This window comes from Emydura macquarii, unplaced genomic scaffold (assembly GCF_026122565.2).
Source record: "Emydura macquarii macquarii isolate MOO-44397 ecotype Brisbane River unplaced genomic scaffold, CSIRO-AGI_Emac_v2 contig_629, whole genome shotgun sequence".
In the NCBI taxonomy this organism is placed as follows: domain Eukaryota; kingdom Metazoa; phylum Chordata; order Testudines; family Chelidae; genus Emydura; species Emydura macquarii.
Genome location: NW_027130766.1, coordinates 9574917 through 9591477, shown reverse-complemented (window position 1 = coordinate 9591477; position 16561 = coordinate 9574917). Strand labels below are relative to the sequence as shown.

Below are 16561 nucleotides of genomic sequence, written 5' to 3'. Positions count from 1 at the left end.
TTTGAACTGAAGGTTCTGTCAGCCAGGCTGGGTTTATTAAGATGTTATTAATTATTACTAGAGGGTCACACGCTTTATTGCTTCTGCAGGCTGAGCACATTGCACACACCAGGGGCTCCATTCCTTCCCCTCCACAAGCACCTTGTGTGTCCATGTCCCAGTGCCCCCTATTTCAGGGACTCCTTGCAACCCTCACCCTGTTCCTTGCCTCTCGCCAGGAGTTCTGTGTGCCTCCTTCCCACCACATCAGGGTCTCTATGTCCCTCCATTCCCCCTCTGTTATATGCCAGCAGCTCAGGTGTCCCCCACGTCCCCCTTTCCTTCACCACCATCCCCCATTCTGCCCCTTCCCCCATGCCAGGGGCTGTGGGCTCCCTCCTTCCCTCCCTGAGAACTGCTTGGGGAGCACTACAGAAGCAGTGTGCTTAGCCTCTAAGTGTGTCTGTAATATCCTTTCCAGCCATTAAGGAGACCAGATACTGATTATGGTGCGGCTAGCTAATCTCGCCCAGTTGTCCCTGCGTGGAAGGTCAACGTGCCATAATGTAGACACATGGAGTTTAGGATTGATAAGGAAAGACAGAACATTTGAGATTTGTAACTAAGAGTCCCCCACATTCGAATTTTCACTCTTCAAAGCACAGCCTCACCTAACTTTTCTTGCGGATTGTGGATGCTGTAGTCTCACTGGGATGTCCTGTGCTAAGAAATATTATAATTGCAGCTGCTTCTAGAGGGCACATAAAACACTCCATATATGCACATCTAATCACACGTAACAAAGGTAACTGGCTTCCAACTTGGTGAAGTGCAAGTGTAAGGAACTAGGGGGTTCCTGTGAGGAACTTTCTCCACAGAGGTCAGGTTGGGGATCCCATGAAATAACAGTGGCATGGCTTGCAATGAAGACATTTGTTATTGTAACTAGTGTTGTTCTGGAGAACAATCAAAATAATCCTTAGCCTTCACCACATCACACTTTACAATCAGTAACTAAAAGATAAAATATGGAACCTGCAGAATCGAGCCATCAGCAGTAAAAACTACCCGGGCTGGAGAGTGGAGCACAAAGCCTCTCAGTCATATGTGCTGCATGAAAGGAAACTTCCACAGAATCATTTTGTTTTCTGGAATAGGCTCTCATGTATCAGTGGCAAATCACCTTTTGTTTACTTCTGCTTTTGAAATCAGGAGGGTGAAAAACCTGTGTGAGACAAATACAATTCCTGCTGCCCGTGAGTCGCTGGGCCTCCATCACAGGTGGCATTAATCAGAAGGCCAGGTTAAAGGACTAAAGCCGGACTCAAGCAGAGTTTTCACTTTACAGTTCAGACTAATTAAGACACAGATCACAGCCAGCAGCTGTCTTTTTGGAAATGGCAATGGGAGAGTTTGCTGCCAGAGCTTTTCTTGAGCAAAGCTTTATGGAAGCAACAGTCCCTGGTAATTTTAATTTATATGGTAATGGAGGAAGATGTCCTGCTGGGAGGGCATGTCACAGATGAAGGGAAAAAACATCATTCAGATCTGCCAGTTCGCATAGTGTTCTCAGACTTGTTATTGCAGGAATTCAATGAGAGGATACATGTTCTAGCCAGAAGGAAGCTGAGCTGTGCACGTTCTGCTCATGAACAGTGGACACACATCAAGCCCTTCTGCGGGACGTCTCATCTTCACCCCAATGTGCAGACACACCCTATTCACCCTCCCACTAGGTGAGGTCATGGAGACAGGCAGAGAGAGGTGACAGGAGCAGCCAGACATAGAACCTAAGAGCAAATGTCTCAAACGTAGCTGCCTAAAATACAGGACCTAAACCCATGGCGAGTGACTGGAAAAGGGGCCTGATTTCCAGAGGTGCTGAGCACCAGAGCTGCCACTGACACAGCGTGAGCAGGAGTGGGAACCACTCAAGCAAAGCGCACCTGGACTGACAGCCTGGCCCGGCTGCTGCTGACAGACAGAGCCCGGCTGCAGGGGGGCCATGTGCAAGGCATTGCGGGGGGGGTTCCCTGCGGCTCGTGGTGCACACACCGCACGTCCTACTTATGTGCCCGGAGTGAAGAGGCGCGGGAGGATTCACCTGGCCTGTGGCCGCAGGGCTGCGCTCGGCTCGGCTCGGCTCGGCTCAGCACGGGAGAGGCTGCTCCAGCGCAGGTGCCAAGCTCCTCGCTGGCCTGGCTGCGACGGCGGCTCCCCCGCTCGGCCTCCCCGCGCAGCGGGTCTGACGGGCGCTGACAGCTGGAGCCGCCCGAGCTCCGCCTGCAGCCCGAAATAGCCTGCGGGGCGAGCCCGGCCATGGCGAGGTGAGTGCGGGCGGCAGGGGCGGCAGCCCGGACCGCCGGCGGGACGCGACCCCCAGAGCCCCCCACGGGTCACTGCCCCCGGGGAGCCGATTCCCCCCCCCCCCGAGCCGCTCCCCCCTCGGGTCACTGCCCCCGGGGAGTCGCTCCCCCCCCCCCTCGGGTCACTGCCCCCGGGGAGTCGCTCCCCCCCCCCTCGGGTCACTGCCCCCGGGGAGCCGCTCCCCCCCCCCCCACTCGGGTCACTACTCCCAGGGAGCTGATTCCCACACCCGCCGGTGGGACTTTTCCTGCACGCCTGGCAGTCAGACACCACGAACGCGTTCTGAGTCAGTAGGAATCCGTTACGGGATGGCAGCCGGCAGGGCTGGTGGAAGGTGGCGGAATGCGCAGTCAGCCTGCCCAGATCTATTTCAGACTCTGCTCACCCTGTGTTAAACAAATCCCTGCTCCCAGAGCTGCTCCCCAGAACCCGCAGCCACAGCTCCTCTGGCCCAGAGTGCCTGGGGCTGTGGGGGGCACTGGCAGAGCCTCTGTGCGCTCTGCCTGGCAGGGATGACATTTTTCAGAGCTAGGTGTCTTCCTGAGACCTCTCCCCCAGCAGTGTCTGTCTGGGCCCTCTCAGGCCAGGGCAGTGGGATGTTGTGACTGTGCTCCCGCGACTGTGCCTAGCAAGGAGCATCCCTCATGCAGGCTGGGCAATAGTTTCACCCCCACAAGCACAAACCTTGCACCCCTGGGGGGGTCCCTCTCTGCACACATGGCCCAGCAGGTCTCTTCGTCGCTGGGAGAGGCCTGTTCAGGGGACACTCTACAGATAAAATGCTGCTTTTTGGAAGTGTAGCAACAAGTTTGCTGAATCTGTGGCTGGATTCTTGCCTACCTGGTGCATGTCCCGTTCCTGGATCTCTCCTGCTCCTTGTTCCTCCGTGCCCATCTTCTGGCCCCAACAGATATAACAAGGGCAGTTTAACTGCTCTGCTATCCTCACTCAATGCTTTACATGCAACATGTTGCTTTGGGTTGCTGTGAGATGAAAGTGCCATAGAAATGCCCGCTGTTACTCTGCCCCCTTCTGAAGGATCTCTTGTTTCCAAAGGCAACCTGCGAAAACGCTGTGGTACGACCGCCCACGGTATGTCTTCCTGGAGTTCTGCGTGGAGGACAGCACCGACGTTAAAGTCAACATTGAAGACCACCGGCTGGTGTTCAGGTGAGTGTCCAGCCACACCACAGGCCCTGGTGACCAGGGCTCAGTGGCATGGCCCTGAACCACGAGTTGTACAGGGCAAGACACAGGGGGGTAGCAGAATGGATCCTCCTGGAGATGGTCACTGAGGAGGTCCTGAGCTAACGTGTTTGTGTTTTGGCAGCTGTAAAAATGCAGATGGCGTGGAGCTGTATAATGAGATCAACCTGTATGCCAGGGTGAACTCCAAGGTAAGGAGCTATTCTGTGGGTCATGGCTGGGCCATGCACATTGAACCCATCTCCTCCAGGCCTCAAGGCTACCAAAGGGACTGGGAACTTATGACAACCTGGGAAGGGTTTTGGGGGTACAGGGGGAGGTGATTTGCCTCCACACTGGCCAAGGTCATCCTGGCCTATCACATCATGTGATGTCCTTGCTCAGGCAGGAGCATGACCCCAGACACTCACCATCCCCAGCCTGCTCAGAGCTGGGGGTCCTGGTTGGGCACCCAACGAGGGATGTGGGTAGCTGGCACCTCTTGGTGCTGCTATGCCATCAGCCTTACCCAGCCCTTCCTCTCACACCCCAGCAGTGCTTTGTTTTGAGTTGTGGCCATCGCCGGCTACACTGAGGGGATTTTGCCCAGCTAAGTGAATCACAGAGATGCCCAACAGGAGAAGATGGTTCAGTGCTGTCACAGATATCTCCAGGAAAGCCCCCTCTCTTCCTGCTTTCTCCCCTTACAGACCAGCTCTCCCATGCCCAGGTTTGCATCTCGATTCCTTCAGGCTGGGTCTTGGTCTCCAGCGACTTTCCCGTGTCCCAGAGCTTGGGGAGGGCTTCATTTTAGTTCTGGGTATCTTGCCTGTTGCTGACTGGAGAGGGAGAGAGATGCCCCGCAGCCACGTCAGGCAAGGCGTCTTTGTTCTGTCCCCCGGCAGGACTCTCAGGAGAAGCGCTCCGACCGGTCCATCACCTGCTTCATAAGGAAATGGAAGGAGAAGGTGGCATGGCCGCGCCTCACCAAAGAGAACATCAAGGTAAACAGAGTGTCTGAGCAGCCTGGGCCACTCCCCTTGGAGTCGTCTTTCCCAGTGAAAAGCTCAGTTTCTCTCCCCTCTGTGGGTGCCATTCTAGGCAGGGTGGGCAGTGCCTGGGGCTGGCACAGCAGTGCTGGTTTGGATTTTATGCCTGGTTAGTGCTGGTGAAAGCACCAGGTCAGCAACTCCCGGAGACTGAAATCCTCTGGCTCCAGAGCAGGTGCCCCATGGATATCAGCCCAGCAAGCTTCTCCCACTCTCTGCACCTGTCTCAGCCCTGGTGGGTGACACCCTCGGGGGGAGGGCACTTTGGACTCCTAAGCTCTTTGGGGCAGGGACATTCTCTCTGCTGGTGAGTGTGCAGTACCCAGCAAGGTGGGGCCCTGATCCATGAGCAGAGATCCAGGCACCATTGCAATTCAGACAACACCAGAGCCCTGGGCTGGCACCGCTGATAAGGGGCTGCTGAACAGTCATCAGCTGGTAATGCCTGTTGGCCACCACTGATCCGGGTCACATCTCTGCAAGTGCCTTGCAGTGAAAGCCAGGTATGCCATTCTTGAACTCCGGCTGGGCTGGAACCAGTACTCGAAAGGTGGAAGGCCCCACGCTCCCCTCTCTGCCTCCCGACCTGGGGCTGGATCAGAGCTGGTGTCCACATCCCATCCTCAGCCATCCAGCCAGGGCCCCCGCAAAAGGCAAAGCGCTAGATTTGAGACTTGCTGCACTGGTGTGAGGCTGTTTCTCCTGCTTGCTCGTAGCCAGCCTGGCTGCTTGTGGACTTTGATAACTGGCGAGACTGGGAAGGGGATGAGGAGGTGGAAATGGCCATGACTGAGCAGTATGCAGAGGTGAGTCTTACGTTGCCGCACTTACACCGGGGTTTGAGCAGTGAGATAGCTGCACTGCCAGATCCAAGCAGTGAGCTGAGGCCCCTGTGAAGCAGGCAGAGCCTGCTCGGGCAGAGTCCTTCCGGGCCTTCCTTAGTTCTCCTCACTTCATGTTACTCGGTGCAAGGTTCTTGGGACAGGAGAAAAGTGTGAGCATCAGCTCAGTAAAGCATCACTTCTCCAGTATGTGCAAGTGCTGCTGCGCTTTGTGAAACCTATTGTGAGGAGACCCACTTGACACGACTGAATGACTACAGAACCTTCAAACCCACTGATCTCCACCAGGCACTGCCTGGGTTTTAGTAATGCCCCATCTTGCCTTAAACACTCACTGCTGACTCCAGATTGAATGGTTAGACACCTCAGCTGTGGCTGTTAGCGTGTGGCTCAGCTCCAACTGGCTAGGAGCAGAAATGCACCAGGGCTTTGGCAGAACTGGAGAGTAGGCGAGCTATGGAGAACAGCAGGATACGGATCTTAATGTGTAGCCTGGGGATCTCCTGGGAGAAGGTAGGGTGACCAGATGTCCCGATTTTATAGGAACAGTCCCAATATTCGGGGCTTTTTCTTATATAGGCACCTATTACCCCCGTCCTGATTTATCACACATGCTATCTGGTGACCCTAGGCGTAGGAGCCACATTGGGAGGACTATAGAGTAGCAGCACTGCTATTGCTGTCTACTTAGGTACTCCTCTGGCCCCATTAGTATCTGAGCACCTCACAGTCAATGAATTTAGCCTCACAACACCTCAGAGACAGGGAAGCATCATCCCTGTGGAACAGATGGGGAACAGGCCCTGAGATAAGGGACTTGCCCAAGGTCACACAATGAACCTGGCTGAGTCAGACACTGAACCTTCAGTCTCTTGCATCTCAATCCAGTGCCCCACCCACTAGACCAACCAGCCTACCCCGCAGCAGCAGCTGTCTTAGGTGGGAGCACCAGTGTGGGAGCTGTTTTCAACAGGACGAAGGAGAGCCAAGATGGCCACTGGGCTAAAATCAAGTGGAAACCTTGGGGTGCAGTCTGCAGCCAAAGTCATTGCCAGCCTAGCACCCACACTGAACAAGGCCCGGATGAACCAGCTGAGGCAAGCACGCGCAGCACGTGTGTTTCTCCCTGCCGTGGGTCTCGGTGTCACAAGGGGCAGTTGGGATCCCTGGGGCTGGAAGCTGCTGCCTGGGAGGAGAAGGGACTCCAGCCCCACAACCTTTGTTGTGGGTTCTTTCGTTATTCCCACGATGGTCTGTTTCCCATCCAGCTCCTGCAGAAAGTCACTGTTAAAAGCCTGCCCCCGGCAATGGATGACCTCGATGTAAGTACAGGTGGTGGCAGTGCCTTGCTGAGACCGTAAGTTCTGGATGGTTTTACAGAGCTGGGCTCTTTCCTCCAGCCCTTCACTTCATCTCAGTGCCCAAGCCTGGCTCCTAGCTGCTCCATCTCCACCAGCCTGTGGGGACCTCATCTCAGCAGGCACTAAGGCCAAGCCTTTTCCAGGTCAACCGTTTTCTGAACGTCCGCTGGGCTAAGCGGCCCTGTTTTCTGGGGGTGGAAACCTGCTGTGTGGTGTGACCATGGGAACACCTACCAGCGTAACTGTCATTGCCCTGTTCATTGAAAAATACAGATAGGAACACAGGAGGAGCAGACAGGGGCCCAGCAAGGAATCCCGCCTCCTACTGCCCTGGGGTGCAGTGGAATGAATGGTGCATCTAGTTCAGTATCAAGCCGCCTGCACAACTAGTGCAGATGACTGGCCTGCCTAGCATGGTATCCTGCCTGTGCCTGTAGCCAATTCCTGACATTTCCGAGTCAGCTGAAAACCCTCATCATGCTCCTGACCAGATATGCAGTGCAGCTCATCAAGGTGGTGGGGAGGCAGGGCTCCTTCCAGACCCTGGGACCATTAGCTTATGCCCAGCAGTATGTGGCCAAGATTGGTTTTTCATGGTGTCCTTCCACACTGTAGGCCCAACACACATTTGAGGGTCCTGGAAGAACTGGAGGCCTTGAGCATTTCTAATTTGTCTAGGTCAGAGGGCACCTGGCACCAAGGACTGTCCCTGTTTCACTCCATTCTATAGTCACACATAACATTAAGGGAAACACTCTGTGTCCTTTCTAGCCTCACTCTCCATCTTTCCATCTCTTTTCCAGGATGACATTTGAAAGCACAAACCCTGTTGACAAGACCTGCCCTGAAGCACTATCTGGCTGCAGGTGTGTCTCCCTGTTCGCGGAGGGGAGATGTGCATGCAGACCTGCTGACGGCAAACAGGATTAATGCATGTATCACCCTCACTGTACTGGCAAATGCCCTCTGGGATCTGAAAGGACTAAGGGGAGGTTGGTGAGGATGAGGGCGCTGCAAGCAGACCTTATCCTCTGCCCTTCAAATTTTCTTCCTGGCCTAGGAGAGCAGGGTGCAGCTCCAGCGTTCACTGGCTCACGAGGGCTGTAGCTGGCCGCCTTCCCCGCTATTCCCTGTGGTATCTTTTCTCTCCTTGGGGCCTGCTTTCATCCTGCCCACCCCCTGCTCTCATCCTGTCCCTGCCTACCTGCTCTGCCCCACCTCCAGGGCCGCATTTGCCCTTTGCACATCACAGCTGCGCTGCGCATTCTCCAACTACCCTGTTTCCCTCACAGAGACATGACAGCGGCTGCTGAGATGAAGCAAGTGGGGCAGGGAGGTAGCAGAGCAAGTGCCACGGTGGTTCAAATGCACCAGGGACTTGCCCGCTTCAGACTCTGACTCCAAACTGCACAGTCATGGAGCCTCGGGCTGGACAAGCCCTGCTGGCCCATGCTGCCCACCCTTGGGCCCAGAGTGGGGCTGTTTCCTAGTTTAAAACGTGCCAAATGCCAGAGCTGCTGCCGCTTCCCTGAGGAGAAGGTCCCGTTTCATCCCATGTCTGCCACGAACGGCCAGGCACTTCTCTCCCTCCTCCGCCCGCCCGCGGATGGGGCTCAGCCACGCCCCCAGATTTCGCTCTCTCCCCTGCGCGGTGCTGCGGCTCGTCCCGGTTGCTCCCCAGTCGCGCGGGACGGGTCTCACTCAGCGAGAGCCTGTGAATAAAGTGAATAAAGTGACAGAGCGAGGCGCTGCTGCTGTTTCTCTGCGGCGGTTCCCAGGGCGCCGGGCTGCGCGGGCCCCCGGGCACGGCTACGGGCCTGGCCCCTGCAGGGCCGAGGGGCGAAGCGGGGACACCCCGCCGCGAGGGGCAGGCAGCCGGCCGGCGAGGCTGTGCCCGGCGTGGGGCGGGGGGAGCGTCCCGCACCGCGGACCCAGCAACCCCCCGGGGGGCACGTGGGTGGGTCACAGGGGAGAGATGGGGGGGACCGGACGCGGGGGTCCCGGGCAGCGGGCTCCAGGGGGGAGGGGATGGAAACGTGTCATGGCTCTTCCGAATCCGGGCCCGCCCCGCTCTCACCGGGAACCGGAAGGCCAATGTCCGCCATGTTCGCAAAGGGAGCCGGAACCGGAAGTTCAAAGTCAGCCATGTTTGTCCAGGGTGGGTGGGGGCTCGCGTCCGGCTTCTTTTCGGCGGAAGTGCCCGCCCTCGCGTTGGTCCCAGTGACGAATTAGCAACCGCCGTCGCTGTCCCCGCCCACAGCTCGCGTTCGCCTGCCCGTGCCGGGCCTGCGGTGTGTCCCCGCCCGCTCGCCGTCCCGGCTCCGGCTCCGGCTCACTGCTGCGATGGTGTTCCAGTGCCAGCGGGACAGCTGGGCCCGGCAGGTGCGGGGCGGGAGGGGGCGGGGCCAGGCAGGTCGGGGGCGGGGCCCGGCAGGTACGGGGCGGGAGGGGGGCGGGGCCCGGCAGGTGCGGCGTCGGGAGGGGGACGCGGGGTCTGCGGGGCGGGATCGGGCCGGGCCCCTCGAGGCTCCCCGCGGGTGCCGGCCCCGCGTGACGTGCCCCCCCCGTTCTGCAGTTCTCCACCCGGGTCGCGTCGTGCTGCCCCGCGGAGCTGCCGGCCGAAGGCGGCGCGAAGGAGCCGCTGCGGGGCTTCCACGTGGTGCTGGAGGACACGATTCTCTTCCCCGAGGGCGGGGGCCAGGTATGGCGGGGGGGTCCGGTCCCGATCCCGGCCCCGATCCGGCCCCGATCCCTCCGCTGGGCGGGGAGGGGCCCGGGTGCGGGGGCCGGCTGGTGACGGGCCGCTCTTCCCCGCAGCCCGATGACCGGGGACTCATCGACGGCATCCCGGTGCTGCGCGTCAGCCGGCAGGGCCCCGCCGCGCTGCACTTCGTCCAGACGCCGCTGGAGCCGGGCCGCGAGGTGCTGCTGCGGCTGGACTGGGAGCGGCGCTTTGACCACATGCAGCAGCACTCGGGTGAGCGGCCCGGCCCGGCCCGGCCGTGGTCTGGGGGCCAGCGAGCGACGCCTGGTTCACGCTGCCAGGGCGTTTCTGTGAGCCGGGGGCCGGGGCCGCGAACCGCCCGTGCTCAGCCTCTCCCCCCGCTACAAAGCGGCTGCACGCCCCGTCCCCAGGGAAGGTCATTGGGGCCCCTTCCAGTAAGAGCTGGCAGTGGGGGGGGAGCCTCTGCAGCGTTTTCCCAGCCCGGCAGGCGTCACGCTCCGCTGGGGTAGGACCGGACTCACCCACCGGGCAGCCTCATGTGGCCCGTGAGCCCAGACTGGGTTTGAACATCAGCGACTCCTCGGTCAGTGACCAACCGCTTCGTTTTCTTTATTAGGAGGGGATGGTTTGCTGGGTTCTCGGGGTATTTCTGGACCCTCTTCAGACGGGAGATGCTATCCCTGCAGGTGCTTTCCTGATTCATAAAAAAGTAGTTTAAAAAGACTTGGGAGCAGGGCTCTGCCTCCTCATTTGAACTCCTCTGACCAGAAACTGCTCCTCCCCCTCTTTGGTTCCCAGCGATGGTTAGGGGCAGTTCTTCCCTGGATACTTGCTGCTGCGCTGTGACATAAGCACCCTGCCTTTGTGTGCACACATGCACATCGCTAGCAGACATAAACAAAACCCTCTTCTCCTGCACATGGAAGAACTCACAGCTGTTGCTTGCACTTCTCTTCCAGGGCAGCATCTCATCACTGCCCTTGCAGATCTGATGTTTGGATTCAAAACAACTTCCTGGTGAGCAGGAAAAGTGTTCCTTAAGGGCGGAGTTAAAACTTGTTTGGTTTGTGCCACCATGCTGGGTCCTGAGGGATGAATGTTGATAAATGCATGGGGTGGGTGTGCAGGGACATTCCTCTCCGCTGCAGAGGACCTGGGAGAAGTGACTGAACTGGAGAGAATCTGGGTGGAGCATTGCTCTGTCTCTCTGTTCCCTTCTCTCAGAAAGGCAAGCACCCATCTGGTGCTATGTAAACAACAGAGAGACACAGCACGCGCGTGGTTTGCCCCAGTACAGAATTCCAAGGTGCGTCCTCCTGCACCACAAAGGGACTTTTGAGCATGTCTCCTCTGTCTTGGCGGGTGTTTGACGTCTGTGGTCCTTGCAGGGAACTAGGCCGTCAGCGCAGTGTCATTGAGCTGGACACGCCCTCGGTGACAGCAGAACAGGTGGAGGCTCTAGAGAAGAATGTGAATGAGAAAATCCGGGCCCATATTCCTGTGGTGGTGAGGGAGCATTCCGCGGACGACCCAGAGATTGAGACGGTGAGTAGCAGTGGAGGGCGGTGGCAAAATTCATTCTAGAGCCATGTGGGGCAAAGGGGGAATGTGCCTGCCAGCCAGTCTCCTTTTAGTCCAGGCATGTCAGTTGCTGCACTTGCGTTTCTGGTTTCTGTGTTAGGTGAGAAGCCGCGGTTTGCCAGATGACCACACAGGGCCCGTGCGGATTGTGCACATCGAAGGCATAGACGACAACATGTGCTGTGGGACTCACGTCTCCAACTTGAGTGACCTGCAGGTGAGGACTCCGCAGCTTCTGCAGCTCAGTACCCAGGTTGCAAGCCTGCAGGCCAGCTGGTACAAGAAGAGTCCCTGGATCTGCAGGCCGTATTGTCTCTGTTGGACAGAGAACTCCAATTACAAGCTGGTGTCAGAGGGGTGGGACACAGCCCTGCAGCCTGTGATTACCTTTGTCCAGTCACTTCCCAGAAACAAGCTCCCCTGCTACTCCATGGAGGGGTCAGTGGTCCCAGCCTGAAGGAGACTAGCTAGTGAGAGGCACCTTTCCAGAGGGGTGATTGACAGCATTCCTGACCACTTACTGCCTGTGCTGGAGACACTGCATTGGTGAGGGTTTGCCCCCAGTGCTCCTCATGCAGAATTAGGTGAAAATGTAATTCCAGAGCTGGCTCTGGGTTTCAATATCCCTACAGTCATCTTGATAAGAGATACGACCCTTCCCTTCCCATTCCTATGCCTGGTGCGCTGCGGGGTGAGACGGCAGGGTGTAGGAGGCTGGTTGAAACACCGGGTCCAGGTGCATTAGGCAACATGGCTAATGAGCTGCATCTCATCTATTTTTTGGATGCATCTTAAGGCTGATTTCAGTGGGTTTAATCTTGGCGATAAAGAGTCAACACTCACAATGACACATGGTCTAATGGGACCTCTAGCTGTGTGTAGCACACCGTTGTACCTCTCTGATTGGGGTGTTTGTTTCTTGTTTAAGGTTATTAAGTTCCTTGGCACAGAAAAGGGAAAAAAGAACAAAACCAACTTGGTCTTCCTGGCAGGAAATAGAGTACTGAAGTCTGTTGAGCGAAGCCACGGCATCGAGAAGGCACTAACCTCGCTGCTCAAGTAATATCCTTTCCATCGATTTCCCCTAGCCTTGCGTCTCCTTCTCTCACAGAGAGAGAGAGAGCATGTGACCCTAAGGAGGGCATTTCTCACCAGTGGCTCTCACATTGGGTTGTCTGCTGCAGCTTCATTGGTGGAGCCCTCTCCATCGAGTGCCTTGAGCACTCAACTTCTGCCACGGATTTTTTTCAGGAATGGAGCAGAGGAGCACGTGGAGTCTGTGAAGAGGCTACAGAATGCTGTGAAACTGCTTCAGAAGGTACGGCCATGGTCCAGCGTCTGCCCCTGCAATTGCTACACTGAGGAGCTGAGCTTTAGTAGCAGCAATAATGTTCTGAATAATCTTATGCAATGAGAATTCAGTTTCAGAGGCTTCCTTGTGTTGACGCTGGAGGCTATGAAAATCGTGACTCCACCTGTCTCAGGAAACTCAGTTCCAGACTCCACCCCATCCCATTCCCATGCTCTCGTGCTAACTCTGGTCTCGGCAACGGGTTTGCTTTCCTTTCAGAACAACTTGAACTTGCTTAGAGACCTGGCCGTTTTGACAGCTCAGAACTTCAAAAGCAATCCCGCCCGAGGCCAAGTGTTTGTGTTACACAGGTAAGGCAGAGATCCAGGGAAGAGGGTTCAGGTGCTGCAGTGTCTTAGTCGTAGATTCCAAGGCCAGAAGGGAGCATTGAAGTCCTTTATAACACAGGCCAACCATGTCCCATGGCAGCTGCATCCCTCTGCTGTGCGTTCAGGGCTGTTTGTAACAAATACCATTAAAACCAGATGTTCTTTAAAGGGAGAACATAAACTACAGAAACCAAATATTAAACCAACTGCCTGGGGTAATTAAAGCCTAAAATGGTTGTTTTAGAGCCAAGCAGTAAATTTGTCTGTCTTATCCCTCCTTGCTGGTGGTATTGTCAGCAAAACTGAAGAGCTCCATTGGTTACAAAATAAACAATTTAATGTGGGTGGGAAAATGTGGAAAGGATTTTTTCATAGAAATTGTTAATTGCTGTCTTAATGATGAGAGGCCAAAGCTCTGACCCTTGACACAAACTATGCGCTCACAGGGTCTGGCTTCCATCTTCCCTGACAGGGTTTGATAAGAAGCCAGTGGGAAATTTGACTTTAAAATCAGCCAAAAAGCCAAGTTATGGTCTGTGTGGGGTGGTTGGTTTCTGGCTCTGTCAGAGAGTTTAAGGCCCAAAGGGACCATTGCATCATCTACGCAGGGCTCTTGTATATCACAGGCCACCTCACCAGAGCTGTGTTTGGATTCTCTATGCCATGGCATCGCCGAAATGCTTTTTACACTTTGCAGGAAAGACGGTGACTCTGAGTTTATGAATATCATCGCCAATGAGATCGGGACGGAGGTGAGCGCGCTCTGTCCTTGCTTGCACGTCAGCCTCCTCTTAAGGCCTGTGTAGCCTCTCCCACCAAGCCTGATCCCTCCCAGCCTTTACCAGCCCTCGCAACAAATTAACCTGCAAACAGAGGCCTCTTTAGCCGCAAGAGGTTGCATCACAAGCAGTCCCCTATCTTGGTGTACCCTAAGTATGATCTGGAGGGGCCACACCTCTGCCACAGGAGGTGGGAGCTCATTTCCCTGGCTCCTCTGGCTGTGGCCGTTCTGTTGAGCCCATCAACTGTGAGACAGTTAGAGTGGATGTGGTGATGGTCGTTTGTGCTGTGGGTACCTGTCTCCCCCAGGAGCTGCACAGAAGCCCACCAGCTCATTTAACACAGGGGTCACCAAATCCCAGTCACTGCCCCCCCCCCGGACTGGATGGGCCTTGTGACCTGGAATAAAAGGCTCAGCCCATTTCTGCCCTCAGTCCCAAGGCAGTTTGTGCCCAAACTCTCCCCTCCAGTAACCAATGCACAGCAAAGCGGAAGATTGTTCTCACTCATATATGGGGCTCACCATCTCACTACTCAAAGGGAGGGATGCAGAGCTGTTCTGCAGTAGGCTCCATCTCTGTTCACAGGAAACCCTGCTCTTCCTGACTGTGGGAGACGAGAAAGCAGCTGGACTCTTCCTCCTGGCCGGGCCCAATGAAGTAGTGGAAAAATTAGGCCCCAGGTAAATTGTTCTATGACCACCTGTAGGCTGACAGCCTTCCTCACTAGCCTGGAGACTGTCAGCACTGGCAAATCCGCCTTCAGCCCTTGCATCCAGTCTCTACTTATTGGTCAAACAATAAGTCAATCAGAGTCACAAAAGGAAAATAAAACATCCAGCCAGAGCTTTTTACCCAGCCTTGACTGCCAGGGCTTCCCTGCTGGAGTTTTCCTTCTCCAGGGACCTCCTGCAGCTTCCTCTGCAGTCTGTTAGTCACCCACCCCCTGCCACACTTCCTGCAGCTCTTTATAGAGAACACCTGTCTTCCCCTTCTCAGCTGGGTCTGCTTAGCCAATAGGGCTGGCTGTCAACAGGCCTTTGGCCATTAAAGGAGCAGACCGCCCTGATACAGACCGGCTACACTACAGTTATTAGTAGTGAAGGGAAATTAAAATCTGGCTGTTTAATCAGAGAATTGATTTTCACTGGCATGTTGTGTAATATGAGGCAGGGCCAGTGCATTAGCAAATGCCATTTCCCTCCTGTCTGCCCCACAGGCATCCCCAGTTTGGGGCTGTGTAAGCTAGTGTATCAGCCCTCCTGGTTTCAGTGCATGCACGTGTTTCTTTAGAGTGGCAGAGCTGCTGGAAGGCAAAGGAGCTGGGAAACGGGACCGCTTCCAAGGCAAGGCGACCAGGATGAGCAGGCGAGCCGAGGTGCAGGCCCTGCTCCAGGAGTTTGTTGGCCACCAGAGCCTTGAGGAGTAAGGAACAGCCCCCACGCTAGGATTCCCCCAGCTGCTGCTCATTGACCTGGGTCACTTGCTGAAACCCTCTGGAACAATAAAAGTTGTGTTATGAGTATGATGTGTGCGTGTGTGCGCCTGCAGTGCCTTGATGACCATGCTGGCGGGGTGCTGACCTTCTCAGGCCAGCTCCTGGGGCACTGGGTTGTGCCAGGGTGTGGGGTGTTTTGGGGGGAGGGAAAGGCAGGGAGTGTTAGATGCATTTGGGCAGGGGGATGATGCCCTGTTTTCCTCTGGCCTGGCCATGATGTTGCAAACTTCCCCTAGATAAATGGTACAAATAGCTCAGTTAACTGGAAGAAGCTTCCCTGTGCTGACATCCTGGGCCTGTGCTGGGTACCAGACCACCAGGCAGAGCTCCTTTGCCATCTGTCACGGTCCAGCCTCCCACAAGCCCAAGGAACATTCTGCTGTACGCATGATCCTCATTTGCCATTGATGGCCAGTACCATCCTTGGAGAGCATCAGGCAGTGACTGCAGGGTGGAGGGGTTTATTCAGGTTACTCTGACTAGTACAAACTCCCCTTGAAATGTACTTAGTGCAGACTAGGGTGAAGAGTGGGAGGTTAATCCCAGTAGGCGGCTGGGCTCTGACAATTGCTAACAGTTACAGAGAAAACCACCAAGGTAGCAACAAAGGAGCCCATGCCCAGGAGCCTGTGTGCTGCCCTCCAGAGGATGGATACGCCCCACAAGAGCCTGAGTGATAGAGGTAGGGTGGTGCAGCATCATTCATGTGGGCCAAGCAGTTTTCACTGTAACTAGGGCAACAGGAAACCTGGGAGGTGAGGGGAAATCCAGTGTGGCAGGAATCAAAGGGAGGTGGGACTCCACACTCGCCCCTTAGAGAGCAGGCAGCCAGTGTCCAGTCACAGCCAGGCAGAGGAGCTTGGCGCCCAGCCCTGCAGAGGCGGACCCAGCTGGGTGTTTCGATGTCAGCAGTGAAGGAGGTGAAGAGGAACCAGTGCTGGGAGGTCTGCAGGAAGTGATTGCCTGGATCGCTGCTCGGGCAGGAGGTTCAAGCCGGCTCCATTCTTTGCTGCTGTTCTGAACCCATGGCAGGTGCTGGAGGGTTTAACCTGAGAATGCTGGTGCTCCTGCTGGTTAAGGCGTAGAGTGGAGGCACGCCTGGCTGCCCAGGCTGAACTCAGCAGCTCCCTCGGCCACCTACCCTTGAGCCAGTTACAAACTTGACAGGTGTTTGTTGAAACATGGCTGGAGACAGTCCCTGACCCAGCCTGGCATTACCTTGAAATGATGAAGCAACGTCTTGTACCACAGTGACAAACAGGGATTGCAGCCACTCACGCTTCTGCCAGGGTGGCCACCAGCTGCTCATGGGCACATACATTCACAAATGACACGTAACTCTCTGCTCGCTGCAAGCACACGGAGTCTCCTAAGCAGCTGGCCGGCAGCCTGGCTGCTAGCGTTTGGAGTGTTAATCTAAGCAGACTGGCTGGCAGCTGTGTGACTTGGGGCCATTTCTTCTGTTTGCAGAAGGTATCTACTGCTCTCCTCCTGGCCATGAGGTTCAGCTGTATT

At 56.0% G+C, this 16561-nt stretch overlaps 1 protein-coding gene and 1 long non-coding RNA gene across 4 annotated transcripts; one reads left to right on the top strand and one right to left on the bottom strand.

Moving 5' to 3' along the window:
* The first annotated feature begins 2078 nt into the window (after positions 1 to 2078).
* On the top strand, positions 2079 to 15071 carry PTGES3L (prostaglandin E synthase 3 like). 3 transcript variants are annotated; one of them, XM_067541409.1, is made up of 17 exons: positions 2156 to 2306; positions 3403 to 3516; positions 3677 to 3743; positions 4437 to 4535; positions 5297 to 5386; positions 6691 to 6744; positions 9359 to 9484; positions 9601 to 9760; positions 10468 to 10525; positions 10897 to 11053; positions 11190 to 11306; positions 12018 to 12148; positions 12341 to 12407; positions 12660 to 12751; positions 13467 to 13521; positions 14137 to 14231; positions 14842 to 15071. In XM_067541409.1, exons 1-17 carry the CDS (start codon positions 2299 to 2301, stop codon positions 14975 to 14977), a joined length of 1626 nt encoding a protein of 541 aa, XP_067397510.1. In that variant the 5' UTR covers positions 2156 to 2298; the 3' UTR covers positions 14978 to 15071. The 3 variants fall into 3 exon arrangements, with proteins under 3 accessions (XP_067397509.1, XP_067397510.1, XP_067397508.1); XM_067541407.1 differs by lacking the exons at positions 2156 to 2306; positions 3403 to 3516; positions 3677 to 3743; ... (1 more) ...; positions 5297 to 5386; positions 6691 to 6744 and adding an exon at positions 9022 to 9165; XM_067541408.1 differs by lacking the exons at positions 9359 to 9484; positions 9601 to 9760; positions 10468 to 10525; ... (6 more) ...; positions 14137 to 14231; positions 14842 to 15071 and adding an exon at positions 7587 to 7727 and having other exon boundaries at positions 2079 to 2306.
* On the bottom strand, positions 8274 to 8970 carry LOC137148526 (uncharacterized). The gene is made up of 2 exons (XR_010918529.1): positions 8861 to 8970; positions 8274 to 8495 (listed from the first exon to the last, which is right to left on the bottom strand). It is a non-coding gene; the product is annotated as an uncharacterized lncRNA (long non-coding RNA).
* Positions 15072 to 16561: the final 1490 nt, after the last annotated feature.

Coding starts and splice junctions, on each gene's coding strand:
- PTGES3L (XM_067541409.1), top strand. Junction 11,307..12,017: donor CCAACTTGAGTGACCTGCAG/GTGAGGACTCCG, acceptor TTCTTGTTTAAG/GTTATTAAGTTCCTTGGCAC. Junction 14,232..14,841: donor GTGGAAAAATTAGGCCCCAG/GTAAATTGTTCT, acceptor GTGTTTCTTTAG/AGTGGCAGAGCTGCTGGAAG.